Genomic DNA, 19,377 nt, shown 5'->3' on the forward strand with positions numbered 1-19,377 from the left:
TTACATAGTCCTTTTCTAAAAATTGAGCATTAGTGCTAACAATGACCTTCTGATCTTTAGGACTATAAAACAAACCAAGTTTCGTTCCTTTAGGATAACTTATAAACCGGAAAACTTCTGTACGAGATTTCAACTTATCAGCATCTCCCTTCAGCACATATGCTGGACTATCCCAAATCCGAACATGATTCAGACTAGGCTTGCGCCCATTCCATAATTCTATGGGAGTAAAGGGTACTGATTTAGAATGTACCAAGTTCAGAATGTACACAACCGTTTCTAAAGCATATCCCCAGAACGAATTTGGTAATTCTGAATAACACATCATCAATCTAACCATTTCCATAAAAGTCATATTCCTCCATTCTGCTACACCATTCTGTTGAGGTGTACCAGGTGCAGACAATTGGGATTGAATCCCGACCTCTGATAAGTAACTTCTAAACTCTCCTAAGAGGTACTCTCCACCACGATCAGACCGTAGTGTCTTGATACTTTTACCATGACGTTTCCCCACATCAGCCTTGTATTCTTTGAACTTATCAAAGCACTCAGACTTGCGGTGCATCAAGTAAATGTACCCGTATCTTGAATAGTCGTCTATAAAAGAGATGAAATATTTGAAACCACCTCTTTCATGGATAGTCATAGGTCCACACAAATCAGAATGAACCAATTCCAACATATTTTTGGCTTTATACCCCTTAACCTTAAAAGGTCTCTTGGTCAATTTTCCTTCCAAGCAAGACTCGCAGGTTGGAAAGTTTTCTACCACCAATGAACCCAAAAGTCCATCGGCTATTAACCTTTGAATCCTACTCAAGTTAATATGACCTAGCCTTAGATGCCAAAGATATATTTGGTTCATTTTCGAAGGTTGCTTTCTCTTATTAGAATTAGAAAATGTGTTATTAATTTTCTTTTGTTGCATCGTGAGAGTTATTGGATTTAGAGTTTTCAAATTGCCAACCAATGTACCAGAACAGATAATCTTCCTATTTTTCTTGACAACCACTTTGTCATAAAAAAATAGAATATCCATCCTTAAACAATTTAGAAACTGAAATCAAGTTCTTTCTAAAACTTGGTACATAAAGATAATTTCTCAAAATCAATATTTTATTCCTAAATAAACATCTCCCACTACAACGGTCGCCACTTTCGTAGCATTGCCCATGTAGACGGTGATTTCCCCTTCATGTAGTTGTCGGGTTTCCTAGAACCCCTGTAATGAATTACAGATATGATCAGTGGCTCCCGTATCTACACACCAGGTACCGATAGATAACACCACTAAACATGTTTCAACAACTAATGAATAGAATACACATTTATTGTTCTCAATATTGTGAGGACAGTCTACTTTTTGTTTCCAATTAATATAATTGGGACTTGTAAGTGTATTCTCTAATATAATAGCTAGGGGATTGAAAACTATTTGAAATCCTAAGAATCACAAAATATTTGATCTAGACCTTAAAATAATATTGATTCCTCAATATCATTTAAATTTACCAACACCTCAAAACACCGTGAATTTTGTATACCACGTTAGTGTGGACATATACAAATTTAAACATTAATTTTATTATCTTGTCAACCTAACTTTATGATAAATAAAATTAATAGTTGATCTGTCTTCGATCAAATATTTGGTCAAAACTTTAGAATTTAAAATAATATTGATTCCTCAAACAATATTATTTAAATTCACCAACACCTCAAACACCGTGAATTTTGTATGCCATGATAGTGTAGACGTATACAAATTCAAACATTTGTAAGAGGAGAGTTTTACCCATTAATTATCTTGTCAACCTAAAATTACCTCAAACACCGTGAATTTTGTATGCCACGATGGTGTGGACGTATACAAATTCGATCATATGTAAGAGGAGGGATTTCCCATTAATTTTATTTTGTCAACCTAACTTTATGTCAAATAAAATTACCTCAAATACCATGAATTTTGTATGTCATGATAGTGTGGACGTATACAAATTCAATAATTTATAAGAGGGGGGTTTTCCTAGCTTTATGGCAAATTAATAGTTGATTTTTCTTCGGTCACACAAATAATATCAGTGACTTCGATGGGGAGGATACTATTAAATGTGCCTAAGTGTATACCATTACTTGATACTAAGTCCAATAAATAGGATTGTGCCCCTTCAGATGGAGAAGATCACACACATCCTAAATAATTTCCTATAATCATTCATTAAGGAAGTTTGATTAGTGATCTGCAAACAAACTCATTCGATGTGGAGGAAGGCACTCAGAGCCAACGCACAAGATTGAATGCATCACTTAGAAACCAGTAATGGAGACCGTGGAATTTAATTAAATTCCTCTCCCACTTAGTTATTTAGAACGAGGAATTTTAACATGCACACAAGCACACACAGCATAAAAGACAATAAATAAGAAAAAAAATTCAACTATTATGGCCTTTATCCATAGTTATCCTCCGTGTGCCACCAGCCCTAGCAGTCATCAAAAGTAGCCGCCAACCCTAGGGTTCATGTCGTCGCGTCCATCTAGCTTCCTTTTCTGCTGCGCCTCTGGTCCTCAAATAGCACCACGCCTCGCAAGGATACGATCTGCGATAAAAATAAAATTTTACATATATCGTTCCTATATTTCACAAAGGAATGTACATAAAGTCTAGATCGAACAAAATGTAAAATCCTAAAACTAATACAGCTCCTGCTGTATTTAATAAATTAAATACAATCATGCACACACATAAAATGCCCTCGACATGTCTTAGGGTCCAATCACACATAATCACAATAGGCCATAATAGTTGGAGCCTGCAACCACAGAGTTAATCTATTTGCATATCCTACTATTATCCTGCCTAAAATATGTATGACATGTGCATAATTAAACTAAAAATCGAACACATAGAGGCTAAAAACCTTGCTCTGATACCAATTGTTGGTTGTTACTCAAAATACCGTCCTAGTTCCCCTGTACAAAAATTTGTACAAGCATAGAACTATCCTAGCTACTCATGTGCTCTACTGAAGTTAAATTTGGATTGCAAATGATGCTTAACATTATTAATCCAAATTATCCTTCAAAAGTTAAACTTGGATTGGAAACGATACTTAACATTTTTACTCCAAGTTTAACCGATGTGATCTTCCTAATTTAAACCATATTACAGAAGTTAATCAAATATCTATTTCAAAGATCGGCTTCCAGGTTAAACATGGCGAGGCACTAGGCCTTCTTGGGTATGGGATCATTCACCACTTCATAGATAAAACTTTTCAAAGAAATCAGATATTTAACTTCTTACAGTAAACTAGGTTTAACTATAAAGACCTCAATAGAAGCACAATATCGAAACATGAAATTGAACAATAAAATTGATAACATAAACGATAACCTAAAACCGATAACCTCTTGTGTTTGGTTTTTCAAGATCTATACAAAAAATGAACTAATTATGATACAGAAACTAATAACTGGTTATACCTTTTGTAGCTTATAGACATCTAGTTCTTCTGCTGTATTCCTCTCCTTCTCTTGGACGTCGTGTGGGCGACGATCTTCCAAGATGAAATCCACCCAAACTTCTTCCTTTCCTTCCTAGATTCGACCACCAACTAACCTTCAAGGGATGCTAGACAAGAGAGCTTCCTTTTCTTCTTCTCCTTCAAGCAACCGGCCACCAAGAGAAAGCAATGCTTGATGTCGCCGGCCTCCAAGAGAGAAAACAAAAGGAGAAGAGAAAAGGGCAAGGATCGGCCACCAAAGGATTGGAAGAGAGGAATAAAAGATATGCTATCTCGTGAGGCACCCCTCCATCTCTTTTATAATCCTTGGTCTTGGCAAAAAAAAAGAAAAGTTTTAAACATAATTAAAACTTCCTTATATTCCTTGCCAATGACTAAAAAGGAAAGTTTTAAAATAAAAAATTAAAACTTCCTTTAATGCTTGTCATGACAGGCCATATACTTGTACTCCAAATAAGGAAAGTTTTAAACATAAAATTAAAACTTCCTTATTGTTTCCTGTAAGAAATTTTAATAAAAATTTCTCTTTTAAATCCCTTGTTAGTTATAAAAGAAAAATTTTATAAATTAAAATCTCTCTTTTATAACATGTGGATGGTTATAAAAAAGGAAAGTTTTATAAAAAATTAAAATATTTCTTTTAACTACAAATAAGGAAAGATATCAAATCTCTTTCTTAATCTTTTGTAAATAGCTATAAAAGAAAATATTTTAAAATTTTAAAATTCTCTTTTAAAACCATGGCTTCCACAAAAGAAAAGATTTTAAAATTTAAAATACCCTTTTAATTTTATGTGGTCGGCCACCTAGCTTGGGCTTCAAGCTTGGCCGGCCACAACTTGGCTCCAATCTTTGGCTTGGCCGACCCTAGCTTGGGCTCCAAGCTTGGCCTGGCAAGCCACAACAAGATGGTAAAGAAGTTTGACTTTAAGTGGATATAAGGCTTTATAAATAAGAGGCTACAACAGGGACCGAGAGGTGATTTTGGTCTCCCGATGAGCTTAAGCTTCCCGTGTTCGCCCCGAACACCCAACTCAAGTTCATCAATAATAACTCATACCACTAAAGAGTTATTATTGCACTACCACACTAATCCCATATTACAATATGGGCTCCTTCATATCATGAGTGCGTTAGTCTCCCTATGTTTAAGATATCGAATGCCCACTAATTAAATGAGTTACTGACAACTCACTTAATTAATATCTAGCTCCAAGAATAATATCACTCAACCTTATTGTCATGTCGAACTAAGTCCACTTGGAGGGTTTACATGACAATCCTTATGAGCTCCTCAAGGGGACATCATCAACTTAGATTACTAGGACACAATTTCATTGTATAATCAATAACACACCATATAAATAATATCATTTCTCAACTTATCGTGCCTATTGATTTAACGAACTAAATCTTACCCTTTGATAAATTAAAGAAATAAATATTAGTATACGTGCTTGTTATTATATCATGATTAAGAGTACGCACTTCCATAATAACAGAGGTTTTGTTCTTTTATGTAGTCAGTATAAAAAGAAACTACCTCAAATGGTCCTACTCAATACACCCATAGTGTACTAGTGTAATTTTATAGTCAAGATAAACTAATACCAAATTACACTACAACCACTCTAATGATTTTTCTCATTCCATCTTGGTTGTGAGCTACTATTTATAATTTATAAGGAATTGATAATATGATCTTCTGTGTGTCACCTCACACTATGTTATCTACAATATAAATTAAATGGACAACTACACTTAGCATAAATGTAGACATTTGACCAATGTAATTCTTCTGTGTGCAACATGTGGAGGTCGAGCGGGTGAAATGCCCCGAGCCCCTTAGATGGACTCCAACTAAATTTATTACATATCACCACTCAACGACCCACGATACCCAAGATTATTATCATTACAATCGAGGAAAAATTGTCAGGCTGCTAAACAAGGATACCATAAACGTTCGTTGTCTCCCAACCGTCGATAGTATCACCGGCAGAACGGTCGACATAGGAAAGAATATCAAGGAGTTGACCGACATCAAAGGGCGTCTCAGCGGCAAGAGTTGATCGACATCAAACTAATATATATTTGAAATGCAATATTACAATATTTTCCTAAAAGCTCAGGCAGTAGAGCCTTTGGATTACACACTCAACTCAAGATACATGGGAATATAATTTCTATTCCAGTCACTGAATATTTATTTTTATTTCATCACCAGCATATCATTGTATATAAAAACAGATTTATTTATTTACAATTGTCTGGTGGTATTGATTATTAACTTAAATATGGGCAATTTGTTTGGCCAAGTGGAGGCCATTAGGCATGGCAGCAACATAGAGTATAAAGCCATCAGTCGGAAGGACGGCTTGCCCACCGGAGCTGAAAACCCGATCGAACAAGAAGCCGGCAACGGCTCCAAGAATAAAACCTCCCACAAATCCTCCGATTAGTCCGACGGCCGTGACGAACAACGTAGTAGCTGCTTGACCAGTTAACTGAGTCGCTATAGCAACTCCCACAAGCTTTTCCAAAGCTGCTCCGCCTGTTTCTGCTGCCAGAACTAAGGCCTCTCTCGTAGCCGTCGTGATTGGGTGGTCCGACGAATACACGTCCCAGATTATCTGTCCCACATCTATCAGGAACATGGCTGCCGAACCAAAATTCGGTCTCTTCCTTCGATATGTTATTGACGAAGCCTTCACTGGGTCGTCTCCCTTCCCTTACTCGCCCAATAACACACTTAGCCGTCCCGATGCCTCAATTATTGCGGCATATACCTCTAGCTTTTGCTCTATTTCCAAGTCCTCAAACCGTCCCGTAAACCCAAGCCTATTTTGGTAACTGTATACATACAAACAAGGGTGAGTATTCAGTTAATTCAGTATATAAATTAATCAAATTAATCGAAAATCGATTTAGTATTAATTAACCGAATCAAATTAAAATTTTATTAAAATCGAATTAAACGAATCGATTATTTCGGTTAACACTGAATTAATTGACCTCACCTTCGAACTAGTTCGTCAAAGCCAATGCCGACGTTCCTGAGATATCTTGAGAATTCTGCTGAAGCATGAGGGTTGAGATTCAACCTCATGTAGCTCATGACCAATCGATCGTGTTCCTGAATGGATTCGGTGAAATCAAGCACAGCATCTCCACTCGAAGTGTCCAACTCCTCCAGCGCTTGGAAGAGTTGCAGTTGGTGATCCGTCATTTTGTCGAGATAGCTCCTTCGCAGCGTGTAGTTCCTGATGAGCTGAAGTGTGTTGTTGAGGCAGTGCTCTGTATAGGCAAGAATCTGTTCGGCGATGGGCCGGCGAACAGCATCGTCCTTGTACCTGATCACTATCGCATTGCAGTTGTCCAGGAGTGTGTTAACGGTTGTCATGTTATTGTTGCTCATCCTGAGGTATTCGAGTTGGTCCCCTAAGTTTTGGAAAGTTATGTGGTATAAGTTGTTAACTTCGTGGTTGCGAATCAGCTGGGCGAGCTGCCGGAGCCTCTCATCTTTCAGGAAAACAATAACTGCAGAGGAGGCCATTATGATGTATAGAAGCAAATTAAATACTCTCACTATCTCTTCTAAACTTTGTACCCCTCTTTTTCTCGATACCAAATTGCAAGAAGCTGAAGCAATATTTATAGGCCAAATATGCCGACATGTCATCCCATGTGGACGGATTTCATACAAATCATTTTCTAATTCACCGCCACAAGTATTATTGTCATGCAAAATGAAGCACCATTCTAGAACAGTGGATCCTGTCCGTGTTGGAAATAGAAATTATGAGAGAAGAAAAAAGAATTATAGAAGGAAAAATATGGAAGAGGAGAAATAACTCTATGTGGAAGAGGAGTAGATGAAAATAGAAAACTCAACTTGTTCATTCATGGAAAAGAAATACGTATTTATAGGCTTATTGGATAAGCACTAATATGAGATAATCATGATAATTTTTTTTTTTAAATTCTATCTCCACGAACTCTTATCAAAATTATCAAGTTCTATCTCTATCCTATCTCTAGTCAAGACTTGCCACCTCACCATTCTATCTCCATAAAATTTTATCAACAACTTTTATCTAAAAATCAAGTTTAATTTCCAACAGTCCGTTGAATTACATCGATTGATTTCGCTTCGTTCAGTCTCATTCCCGGCCTTTGTCCCGGGATATGGTATAACGGTAAGAGCATTCGGTTATCTTCTAATTAAATATTCATGATTCAATCCTCAGTTAGGATATACTTATAAAAAAAAATTTCTCCAAATGAGATTTACAATTAAGAGATATTTGACTTTTAGACCGTTCATCGTATGTATTTCTCGATTTATCTGGATGATCAAAAAAAAAACTCCTGTAAAATCGGATCGGTCATTCCAAACTTATCTAGTTTAATTAATTATTTTTATTATTCACAACATTGACGTTTATTTTGTTTCTTTCAATTATTATTTTCCAGTTCAATTATTCGTCCTCCATTTCATTTTTTTATCAACCGGTGGGCAGTTTCTGTAATTTGTCACGTATCATAATTATTGGAGCATAAGATTAATTAATATGGGATTTTATACTTTTTTTATATCAATATGGGATTTTATAAGTCTTATCTTGTTAATTGTCGGCGGTCTTTGGTGTACATTATTGGTAGAAGTTGTTTCCTTTTTCAATTCTTTATCAGTAAGTGATCTCACGTTTTTCCCATGTTAATTATTTATCAGTAAATGGTCCTTCCATTTCAATTGTTTTTGAAGTTGCCGCGTTTAATTATATTATATTTGATTATATTACCCATTATCAAATATATCCTAATTAATATAATTGAGCATCCAAGGAGTTTAGCTAAGTTATGATCTGATTCCTCTATAAATACACGATCGATCGATGTTGCATACAAACTATAACAGAAAAAAAAAAAAACATTTTCTCTATCTTATTGTTGAGATATAGAATTAAGCATGGCGACCAACGTGTTTGGGAATCCCGTGACGGACGACACGGTGAGACTAATTTTTCCGAATATCACTGAAATCACCGCCCGACACAGAGCAGAAGTGGCTTTGCAGTATATGAACGCAGAGGAGAAAGCGACGAACGTGAGTCGGTTTGTGCACAATCTGAAGGAGGCTTACGGTACGGGAACCTCGACGCTTGGCATGATTTACAATGCCACCGGAGGTAACCTATCATTCGTTCTCAATCACACTTGGGAAGGTGCTGTCTGGCGATCCCCTTACCCTCAAGTCATTCAAAATGGGCAATGGGCTGGATTTCTTCACGTCCGCGGTAGGCTCATGGGTCCTTCCAAAGAAGCTATTGTGTACAGAGGGGTGAACAACGACGGAGCCGGCCGTGATTGGATGCTGGCTTGGAACACATCCCGCATGAATTATCAGAATCGCGTGAGTATATATATATATATATAAGCGATAAATTTTCAACTAATTAAGATTAATATTCATTCTTAATGTTCGTTAATGCAGGTGTACGCTGAAATCCATACGGCCGGTGGTTTTGGTTCGGCGAACTGGAACGCCATTGATAGTAAGATGGATAGTCAAACGAATAATTACTCTACCACCGCGCTCGGAGGCTTCGCCAGTGCGTCGATTGGCGCAGGCAGTTCACCGGAATTTGTTGGAATCTTGTCCCTGGAAGGTTTGGGATCCAATTTTATGGCGATGGCCAGTGATGTTAGCGTCGTCTCGCAGTCGCTTGATTCCAAGTATGTGGATGATGTTGATGAAGCCGATGATGAAGCTCCTGCTGAATAATGAAGCTACCACCTTGTGGCTGGCTGGCTGGCTGGCTGATTACAAGCACTACTATATTCCTAAGAAAATAAAATAATAAGAATGATAATAATCATGAAGCACTCGAGCAGTACTGTTAATTAATTAATTAAGTGTGTTGTGTTTGGAAGGAGATGATACTGTTGTGTGTATCCGAATAATTAACATGCTTCTTCTTGTTGCATGTACCTTTCGATTCTTATATTAGTAAAATGAAAACTCCTCCGATCCTCTGATCTGTGTGAATTTTTTCAATGGGCAGTATTAAATTGGTCAATTTTCAAAAAAAAAAAAAAAATTCTTTCTAAGATATTTTGCTTAATCAAGCTAAATATGTAAGTTTAATTACATTATAAATTTAATAAACAAAAACTATATAAATTAATCTGCAAGTTTTAATTAATTACTTGCTACCATGCATGTTGTTTAGGCTAACGAACCGTACCTGATAAAAGTAATTAAGAAAATTATATATACACTCCCTTTAATTTCTAGATTAAGGCAATGGATAATTAAAGACTGTTTCATTTCTATGTGTTTTATATATGTAACGTTTATTACATCTCAATCTATGATATATGTTTGAAATGATTAAGGATATTAGAAAGGCTTATGAATGCTTAATAATGTTTCATGTAAGAATTAGGCCGGAGTCATACTTGGTATCAGATATAGCTAGCTTTTGCGTCGATTTAATGTCAATATGCCAAAGGGTCTTCTGAACGTAACTGAAAGGGACGATTTTTCAACGTAGTAAAAATATGACCTATGATAGTTTAATTTAAGTTTTGGCTCCATATATAGGATTGTTCACGAGGCTTGAAAGTATCGGAAAACCATAACGTAGCATCTCGAAACGACCCGAAACGAAAGACGAAAAATCGAGGCAACAACAAATTAAAGGTCGAGAACTCTTCCTACATGACCAAGTATGGAGTTCTATCAATATTTAACTTTAGGTTCAATTCCAAATGTTGGGTTCATTATTTAAAATATGAGTAAGAATTCGATGTAGTAATCATATTATGTGATACGGCGTGTCACGAACGAACTCAGATATGACGTGACAGTCAAAGTCAAGATGAAGAGACAATATAATCAAAGTCAAGATGAGATGACGGTCCAAGTCAATAGGAGATGACGGTCCAAGGTCACTCTTAACAGGGCATGACTCCTCGCCCAATGCTAAGGCCCTCAGAACAAGGACATCCGACCCAACGACCGATCAGACCAAAAAGACCTAGTCAAGGACGGAGCCAGGGGGCATGGCGGTGGCCGCCCCCTCCTCAATTTTTAAGTATAAGAAGTGTATAAGGTATAGGAATAAGGAATGCAAGAGAGGCAAATGGGAGGCAACAACATATATGGCCACCTCCCCTCAATATAAACACATATATTTCGCCCCCTCGATATAAAATTTCTGGTTCCGTCCCTGGACCTAGTGCTCCCCATTTGTATTAAGACACCTACTATATATTCTACTAGCCATCATCCGATCAGATTTAAGGATAACCGGTCTACCATAAGCCCGGTCGTCTATACAACAGACCGGATTTAGAGGACCTAGCTTCCCACTCAGTATGTCTTTCAACATATGGTTGGTGGACCCGACGGCTACCCAAACTTATGGATCTTCTTATATACCAATTCTACCTCACGAGTCGGTCAAGAATAAATTGCATAAAGGCGGTCCAGCATAATTTCAGGCGGGCACATAGCTGATTGCGAAGCAGCTCTCCACCATGCTCTCCGTCATAACAGTCGGTCCAGAATATCCCAGGTGGATTTACATAACTTGGCATTCTTTTCTCCCAATTATATGTGGGGAAGACTGGGCAAACCGGGCAGCTCTCATTGCATTTCTGACCGGATAAAAGCAAATGACCAGATTTTTGGGGAAAGTTCCCCATCAAAACCAAATATCCCAAGCATATGGTCAATCAATCATAGATCAAACCGGACCTAGGGGACTTTGCTCCACATTATTGCAGTATCAGAATCCTAGTATTACACAATATATATTCACCCGGTTTAATGGTCGGACAAGCCTATTATATTGGGCACTCTGCTCGTACATTACTCTGCTAATATATGACCGGTCGAGCTAAATATCCGACCGAGATATGTTTATAGAGGACAACAGTGTCAGAGAATCACACTAATCTGTTAGAGAATAACAACCGTTTGTTAGAGAATATTTCTCTATTATAACATGAGCATTCAATGGAACTTTCCTCGAAGGTGACTTTACACTCTCCATCGTCTAATACATTATGACAGTATATTCCTTCAATCGACTCATTAATGATGTCAGTTACAAAAAGGGTATACACGGATAATGGAAGATTCCTCGAATGGTGACGAGTGGAGACTGGATAAGAGTGGAGTACTAGCGGTGAAGAGTGCATTTGAATCTTCCAAGAACCGGAGGTGAAGAGTGCATTTGAATCTTCCAAGAACCGGAGGTGAAGAGTAAGAACCGGCGGTGAAGAGTAGAGAAGAAGAGTCGCATTTTAATCTTCATCGAAGCCTTCATATCTCGTAGATTAGGGCTCCCAATTGATTGTCCTTACTCTTAATCGATTGTCACGTAAGAACCGAGTGCATCCATCCGTCCAAACCTCGCAACGACTCTTTTTCCTTTTCTCCCAATCGATCATCTGATCGATTAAATACTTCTTGATAAGCTTTAGGAAATCTAAAATTTGAAGTTTGAGATTAAAAATTCAACTTTGAAACTAAATCTTCTCCTAAACTCCAAGTTAGTCTCATTTAACCAGTCCTTTCTTGGTTTCATCAAGAAAACTACCCTTAAATACTTATGCATGCATTTCTAAAAATAGAGGCTCGCGGAATCGATCAAGTGATCGATTGAGATACATCTTAATCGATCAATCAATCTTTTAAGATGTAATTTCTGTGAAATGCCCTTTAATTGATTGACCAATCAATTCATGTCTTGGTTAATCGAATGCTTGATCAATTGGGATTTCTAATTTTTATATTTCAATTTTCAGACCGAATTTCAGAAATCCACACATAATTCTATGGTCATTGAAAAATCATAAAATTTCATATAGACATTACTTGTACCATATACTATCAACAAAAAATAGTTTTCTAAGAAAATAACTTCTATTTTTAAAGATTGGCATAAAATTAGAAACCATTAAAAAAAGTTAATGTTTCACTCTACTTTGTGTTTAACTAATCAATGGTGACTCCTATCAAAAAATAGACTTCACCAAGGTTTTCCAAAGTAATTTTGAGATACTTTTTAAATCATAATTTTCAACCATGTTCTTTGGGCTAAATTCACATAACTTGTACACTAACTTTTCAAATGATTGGACTTCATATAATTTGTTATTTGGATGAACCCAAAACTCAAAAAGATGCACTAATTCAACACCTTGAGTTTTGTTCACCTTCCTAACATCTCACTTGTATCTAATGTGTCTAAAAAACACATACAAGTCAAACCTATGGTCTTTGTGAAATGTAAAATAAATTTTTCTTAAAACTAAGGGATCATGCATATCTAACTAGACACTTAAACTTTGATCATTTAACGTAGGATGTCAATTGATGTCATTGTCCTTAATTACAAGGATATTTAAAACAATACATGAAAATGATCATGTCATACATCAACTACATATTTTTTAAAAGAAAAACTATCATAGCTATATGATGTATGTATGACATGACATATAATATTTTTAATATAAGTATGAATGTAAAATATGATGTCATAACATATGATAGACATACAATCATGGAAATTTAGTATAAAGAAAATCCCTAAATTATCTACCTAAGTGTCTCTAACTAATCGCTAAATTTAAAAATAAAGCTAAGTTTGCCCTTATCTCCTAAGAAAATGTCAAAAATCTCAACTTAGAAATTCTTTGATCTCTAATCTAATTGTGCCAATTTTATAAGTAATTTTTAAAATTTTGACACATTTTACTCTTTTAAGAGTAAAAATTAATTTCTCATTTTTAAGGTGTAACAGTACCTTGATAATGCCCTAAATTATCAACTTCATCAAGGTTGAGTTAACTACCTTTTCAATTAGAGTTGACACACTCTAAACTCATCTAGGGTGTAGAGAACACATTCTTAAAAACTTAAAACCAATTGGTATTCTTTGGGTGTTCTAGGTATTCACTTGGGATAACTTCCCTTGATACCTTCCTAGGCTTCTTAGAAGCCTTGGTCACACTAGACTTCTCACAGTCAACTCTTGGGATAACTTCCCTTGTGATACTCTTAGTGGCTTTCTTAGGCTTCTTAGAAGCCTTAATCACACTAGTCTTTTTAAGGTTACATCTAAGGATAACTTCCCTTATTATATTGACTTGACTCCTAGACCTAGGGTTAGTTATATAACTATATGAAACTCCATGGTACGAGGGCGCATTCTCCTTGGCTTTAGTTTGTATCTCAAACCTCTTTTACCATTGAATGACTCTTATCTATCTATCCCTAGATTATGCTCATTTGACCTCTTAAAGATGTTTTTCATTCTTTTAAGGGTCTTTTTTAATTTATCAAGTCTTAACCTCAAGACTTAATTTTCAATTCTTAAATCCTTAAATTGTGTTTTTCTTGATTTTCTTAAGGATTTTTATTTTTAGGCATATATCTAAAGTCCTTAGATTTATTGCCTAAACCATTTTCTACCTTCTTGGTAAAAGGCGACTACTCTCGCCTCCAATGCCCCCGCCAACCCATCCTAGGATTAACACAAAGGAGGTAAATTACGGGTGACTACTAGTCCTTGGAATAGTGACTGTTGCGTGAGGGAGGTATTTATCTTGGTTATGTCAAGATTTGAATCTCATACCTCAAGTTGGCATCACCTCATGCGCTATCCACTAGACCGTCCCGAGGGGACCTTTGCTGCCTTCCTATCCGTAGGTAAGGTAGTCCTAGCATAAAATGACTTATAATTATCCTCCAATTTTTCATGCTTTCTATTTTCATGATAAATAGTATTAAAATGATAGAAATTATTTCTAGTATGTTTTTTATCATATTTAAAGAAATATCATTAACTAATGGTACCTTAGGTTTCCCTTTAGAAGCTCCCCCTTGACTTAAGCTTCCTCCTCTCTTCTTGGTAGGATTTCTTCCCTTTGGACATTGACTCCGATAATATTTTTTTATTACAAGAGAAACACACAATGTACTCCTTGTCTTTACATACCACTGGGCCGACCTCCTTTGTCTTCTCCTTCATCTTGAGAGTCATTTGAGCCTTCTCCTTAGCCAATTTTGGACACTTGCTCTTGTAGTGCCCATTTTCTTTACACTCAAAGCATATAATATGTTTTTTATTTTTTATAATTTGAAATCGATATACCTTCACAAGTTGCACTTGTAAAGGTGACACTTTCTTCTTCCCATTGACTTCAGATGATGATGATGTTTTTTCTTGTTCAGACGTTAATGGTCTATGCTTCCCCTCAATCCTTGAGGTGGATTCTTCTTAAATTTCTTCTTCAAATGTTAAATATCTTTCAACTTCTGAATCCTCTTCCTATTGATCCAATGATTCTCCCTTTTTAGATTTGTCGTGATTTGGCAAAGTGGAGGGGTCTTTATGGAACTTTGCAAGCTTACTCCATAATTCGTTTGCACTTGTGTAGGCCCCTATTTTGCACAAGATATGGTTAGGAAATAAATTAACCAAAATTTTGGTTATCTTTTTGTTTGCCTTGGATTTTCTTAATTGTTCCTCAATCTATTTGCTTTTCTTGAGAAGCTTCCCTTTGTTATTCATCGAAACTTGAAATTCCTCTATTAGAGCAAACCATTGTGAAAGCTAAAGAAACCTATACTCTTCAATGCGGCTTAACCAATGATCAAGAAGTTCCTCCATACGAGAACTGGGATGCGAACATAATCAAGAAGGTCGAGGCCAATGCTAAAGCAACCTATACTCTTCAATGCGGCTTAACCAATGAAGAGCTGAACCGCGTCGACCCCTTCTCAAGTGCAAAGGAGTTATGGGAGAAGCTGATTGAGTGTTAGTTAGAGCCCTAGAGCCAGTCATTTGATGATTGTATTATGGACTTGTTGTATCATATTCTTATATAAATAAAGGCATTTGTTTTTGGTTATTATACTTACTTGTATTAGTGCAAATAAACTAAGTATAATAGCGTTCTTGAGTAGAAGATTCTTACCTATATCAATCGGTTAGTTGAACCGATAGTGAGATGATATAGGGAACACTACTCTAAATCATTCCTAGTCGAGTATTAACATTCAGGGACAATGTTAATGCGACGAGACCAGCATGTAGGTCAACTCGATGACTTGATCTCACAAGTCATGGATATAGAGATATTAAGTTGGCACATGGGTATGCATTGGAGAATGTATACTGAATGACCCGCTATGAGAAAGTATCATGGATCGTTATATGAGTGTCATATACTTTCTCATGTGTCTATTAGTATGACTACTAGTCCTTGGACCTGAAGTCACCATGAATCCCTACATAAGGAGTTACATACTTTGGCTTCGTCAAACGTCACCCGTAACTGGGTATGTAACGAATTATGCAGAGGGATGTGAGTGATGTAGATGGGATCTATCCCTCCTATATGACGGGAGCGACATCGATATTCTTGATAGAGTGAGACCACGAAGTGCATGGTCATGCTCAAATGAGTCAATATGAGATATTGAGCTCATTTGATTGAGTGAGTCTACTTGGAGTTCAAGATTTAGATTGATTAGAGGATGACATTGTCTATGCCTCACATTGATCAATCTAGATGTCTAGGATAGAAGGACAATGTCATATTTTGTGAGGAGTCACAATTAGTAGTCACAAGGTGATGTTGGATCTCAACATTCTTGTAACTTGGGTAGTAATGATGTGTTGCTAGATACCGCTCATTACTTATGCTCCTAAATGGGTTTAGGGGCATTGTCAACGTTACAAGAACCTATAGGGTCACACACTAAGGACAATTAGATGGAGATTAGGTTCATATGATAAACCAAGAGGATTAGATTCATGTGATGAATCAAATTGGATTAAGAGTAATCCTAATTAGGCTAATTGAGTTGGACTCAAGTTGATTCATGTGTCCAATGAGTCTAATTTAGATTATGACTCATTGAATCAATTTAATTAAATGAATTAGATTCATTATATTAAATTGGTTTGAATCAAATGGTTAGATTAGATCAACCATGAGAGAGATTTGGTCAAGTTTGACTTGACTTGAGAAGGAAGATGAAAGGTCAAGTTTGACTTGACCATTTGCCACCTCATTTGTGAGTTGGCATTGTTGGTTGCTACTCGGAAAGCCTAGAGGTTCCACTGTACAAAATTTTGTACAAAGGTCTGAACCTTTTCCTAGCTACCATGTGTTCTTTTAAATTAAATTTTGGATCGCCTGCGGAACTTAACACGTTTGATCCAAAACTTAATCTATTTGTTCTTTTAGGTTTTGACTTGGATCTCCTGCGGAACTTAACACATTCGACCCAAATCACCTTAAGTTATTAATTCCATTAAATATTAATTTCCATAATTGGTTCCCAGTACTGACGTGGCGAGGCACATGACCTTCTTGGATATGAGAGCAACCACCACCGACTAGACAAAACCTTTTATAGAAATCTAATATTTAATTTCCTAAAATAACTTTAGGTTAACCGAAAAGAACAATCAAATCACAAGGAAAAATAAAACAAAAGAACACAACTCCGAAAAACATATTCGAAATACTAGAACGTAAGCCTCTTGTATTTGGTATTATTTCCATAAATAACTAGTATGATGCGGAAAAGGAAAAACTACTAGTTATACCTTCTAGAAAGACCTCTTGATCTTCTACCGTATTCCTCTTCTAACCTCGGACGTTGTGTGGGCAACGATCTTCCGAGATGAGAAACCACCAACCACCTTCTTCTCCTCCAAGCTAGGTTCGGCCACAATAAGGAAGCTTCACCAAGGAAGAAGATCAAAACATCAATCAAGCTCCAAGAGATGCTAGCTTTCTCTCCTTCTTCTTCTTCTTCTCCTTCTCCAAGTAGTATCCGGCCACCACAAGAGCTCCAAGGGGAGAGAGAGGTTCGGCCACCACAAGAGGAAGAGAGGGAGAGGATGATGATGGCCGGCCACACCAAGGATCAAAAGAGGGAGAGAAATAATAGAGGTTGTATCTCATGAAGGCACCTCCACCCCTTCTTTTATATTCCTTGGCCTAGGCAAATTAGGAAATTTAATTACAATAAAATTTTCTTAATTTCCTTGACATGATTTAATTGAGAAAAATAAAATAAAATTTCCAATTAAAACAATATTGGCCGGCAACATCAAAAGAAATAAAGTAGACAAGTTTTAATCAACAAATTAAAACTTCCTAATTTGTTTCCGGAAATTTTAAAAATAAAATTTCTCTTCAAAAATCTCTTCATGGTTGATAAAAAGAAATTTCTATAATTTTAATTTAACAACATGTGAATAATTTTTAAAGAGAAAATAAAATATCTCACCAACCTACAAATAAGGAAAGAGATCTAATCTCTTTCTTTAATCTTTTGTAGATCTTTTACAAGAGAGATATTTTAATTTTAATTCTCTTTAATAAATTATATCTTCCACATAATAAAAATTAAAATTAAAATCCTTTTTAATTTAATATGGCCGGCCCCTCTAGCTTGGGTTCAAGCTAGGGCCGGCCACACCAATTTATGCTTAGGCCGGCTCTAGCTTGGTTCCCAAGCTAGCTTGGCCGACCCCTATTAGGTGGGTATAGAAAGTGAGTATAGGTGGGTATAGAACTCTATAAATAAGAGGCTACGATAGGGACCGAGAGGAGGAATTGGTTTTGGTCTCCCGATAAAATTAAGCATGTCGTGTTCGCCCTGAACACACAACTTAATTTTATCAATAATAATTCATTCCACTAGAGAACTATTATTGAACTACCGCACTAATCCCAAATTATATTTTTGGGCTCCTTCTTATTATGAGTGTGTTAGTCTCCCTGTGTTTAAGATATCGAATGTCCACTAATTAAGTGAGTTACTGACAACTCATTTAATTAATATCTTAGTCCAAGAGTAGTACCACTCAACCTTATCATCATGTCGGACTAAGTCCACCTGTAGGGTTTAACATGACAATCCTTATGAGCTCCTCTTGAGGACATTATCAACCTAGTATTTCTAGGATACAGTTTCCTTCTATAATCAACAACACACACTATAAATGATACCATTTCCCAACTTATCGGGTTTATTGATTCATCGAACTAAATCTCACTCATTGATAAATTAAAGAAATAAATATCAAATATATGTGCTTGTTATTATATTAGGATTAAGAGGACACACTTCCATAATAACCGAGATCTTTGTTTCTTTATAAAGTCAGTATAAAAGAAACGACCTCAAATGGTCTTACTCATTACACTCTAAGTGTACTAGTGTAATTATACAGTCATAATAAACTGATACCTAATTACACTACGACCTTCTAATGATTTGTTCCTTTCCATTTTGGTCGTGAGCTACTGTTTATAATTTATAAGGTACTGATAACATCATCTTCTGCATGTGGCACCACATACTATGTTATCTACAGTATAAATTAATTGAACAACTACAACTAAATGTCGATAATTTGACCAAATGTGATTCTTTATTCATAATGAATGTTTACAAAGCTTAGGATTTCAGTATACACTCCAACAATCTCCCACTTATACTAATGACTAAGCTGCCATATCTTCTACCATACATCTGATTTTCATTCCCTCCACATGCCGATCGAAAGCATTCGCCTAAAGGGCCTTAGTGAAAGGATCTGCCAGGTTATCTGCTGATGCAATCTTGGTGATGACAACTTCTCCTCGCTTCACGATATCTCGTATCAGGTGGTACTTGTAGGTCCCTTTGCAGGCCGACAAGAGGGGAGGGGTGAATTGCCCTACAAAATAAAACTCGAACCTTTCTCGGATTTCAACTATATAATGAACACTTGTAATAAATAAATAAAAGAGA

The 19,377-nt window shown here is 36.3% G+C and overlaps 2 protein-coding genes across 2 annotated transcripts; one reads left to right on the forward strand and one right to left on the reverse strand.

Annotated features, from left to right (window-relative positions):
* Positions 1 to 5,604: 5,604 nt before the first annotated feature.
* Positions 5,605 to 7,153, reverse strand: LOC122032088. Its single transcript, XM_042591339.1, has 2 exons — positions 6,551 to 7,153; positions 5,605 to 6,383 (listed from the first exon to the last, which is right to left on the reverse strand). Exons 1-2 carry the CDS (start codon positions 7,084 to 7,086, stop codon positions 6,263 to 6,265), a joined length of 657 nt encoding a protein of 218 aa, XP_042447273.1. The 5' UTR covers positions 7,087 to 7,153; the 3' UTR covers positions 5,605 to 6,262.
* A 1,275-nt stretch (positions 7,154 to 8,428) lies between these two features.
* Positions 8,429 to 9,591, forward strand: LOC122031954 (23 kDa jasmonate-induced protein-like). The gene is made up of 2 exons (XM_042591184.1): positions 8,429 to 8,946; positions 9,028 to 9,591. Exons 1-2 carry the CDS (start codon positions 8,503 to 8,505, stop codon positions 9,316 to 9,318), a joined length of 735 nt encoding a protein of 244 aa, XP_042447118.1. The 5' UTR covers positions 8,429 to 8,502; the 3' UTR covers positions 9,319 to 9,591.
* Positions 9,592 to 19,377: the final 9,786 nt, after the last annotated feature.

The sequence above is a fragment of the Zingiber officinale genome, chromosome 11A, assembly GCF_018446385.1.
Source record: "Zingiber officinale cultivar Zhangliang chromosome 11A, Zo_v1.1, whole genome shotgun sequence".
NCBI lineage: Eukaryota > Viridiplantae > Streptophyta > Magnoliopsida > Zingiberales > Zingiberaceae > Zingiber > Zingiber officinale.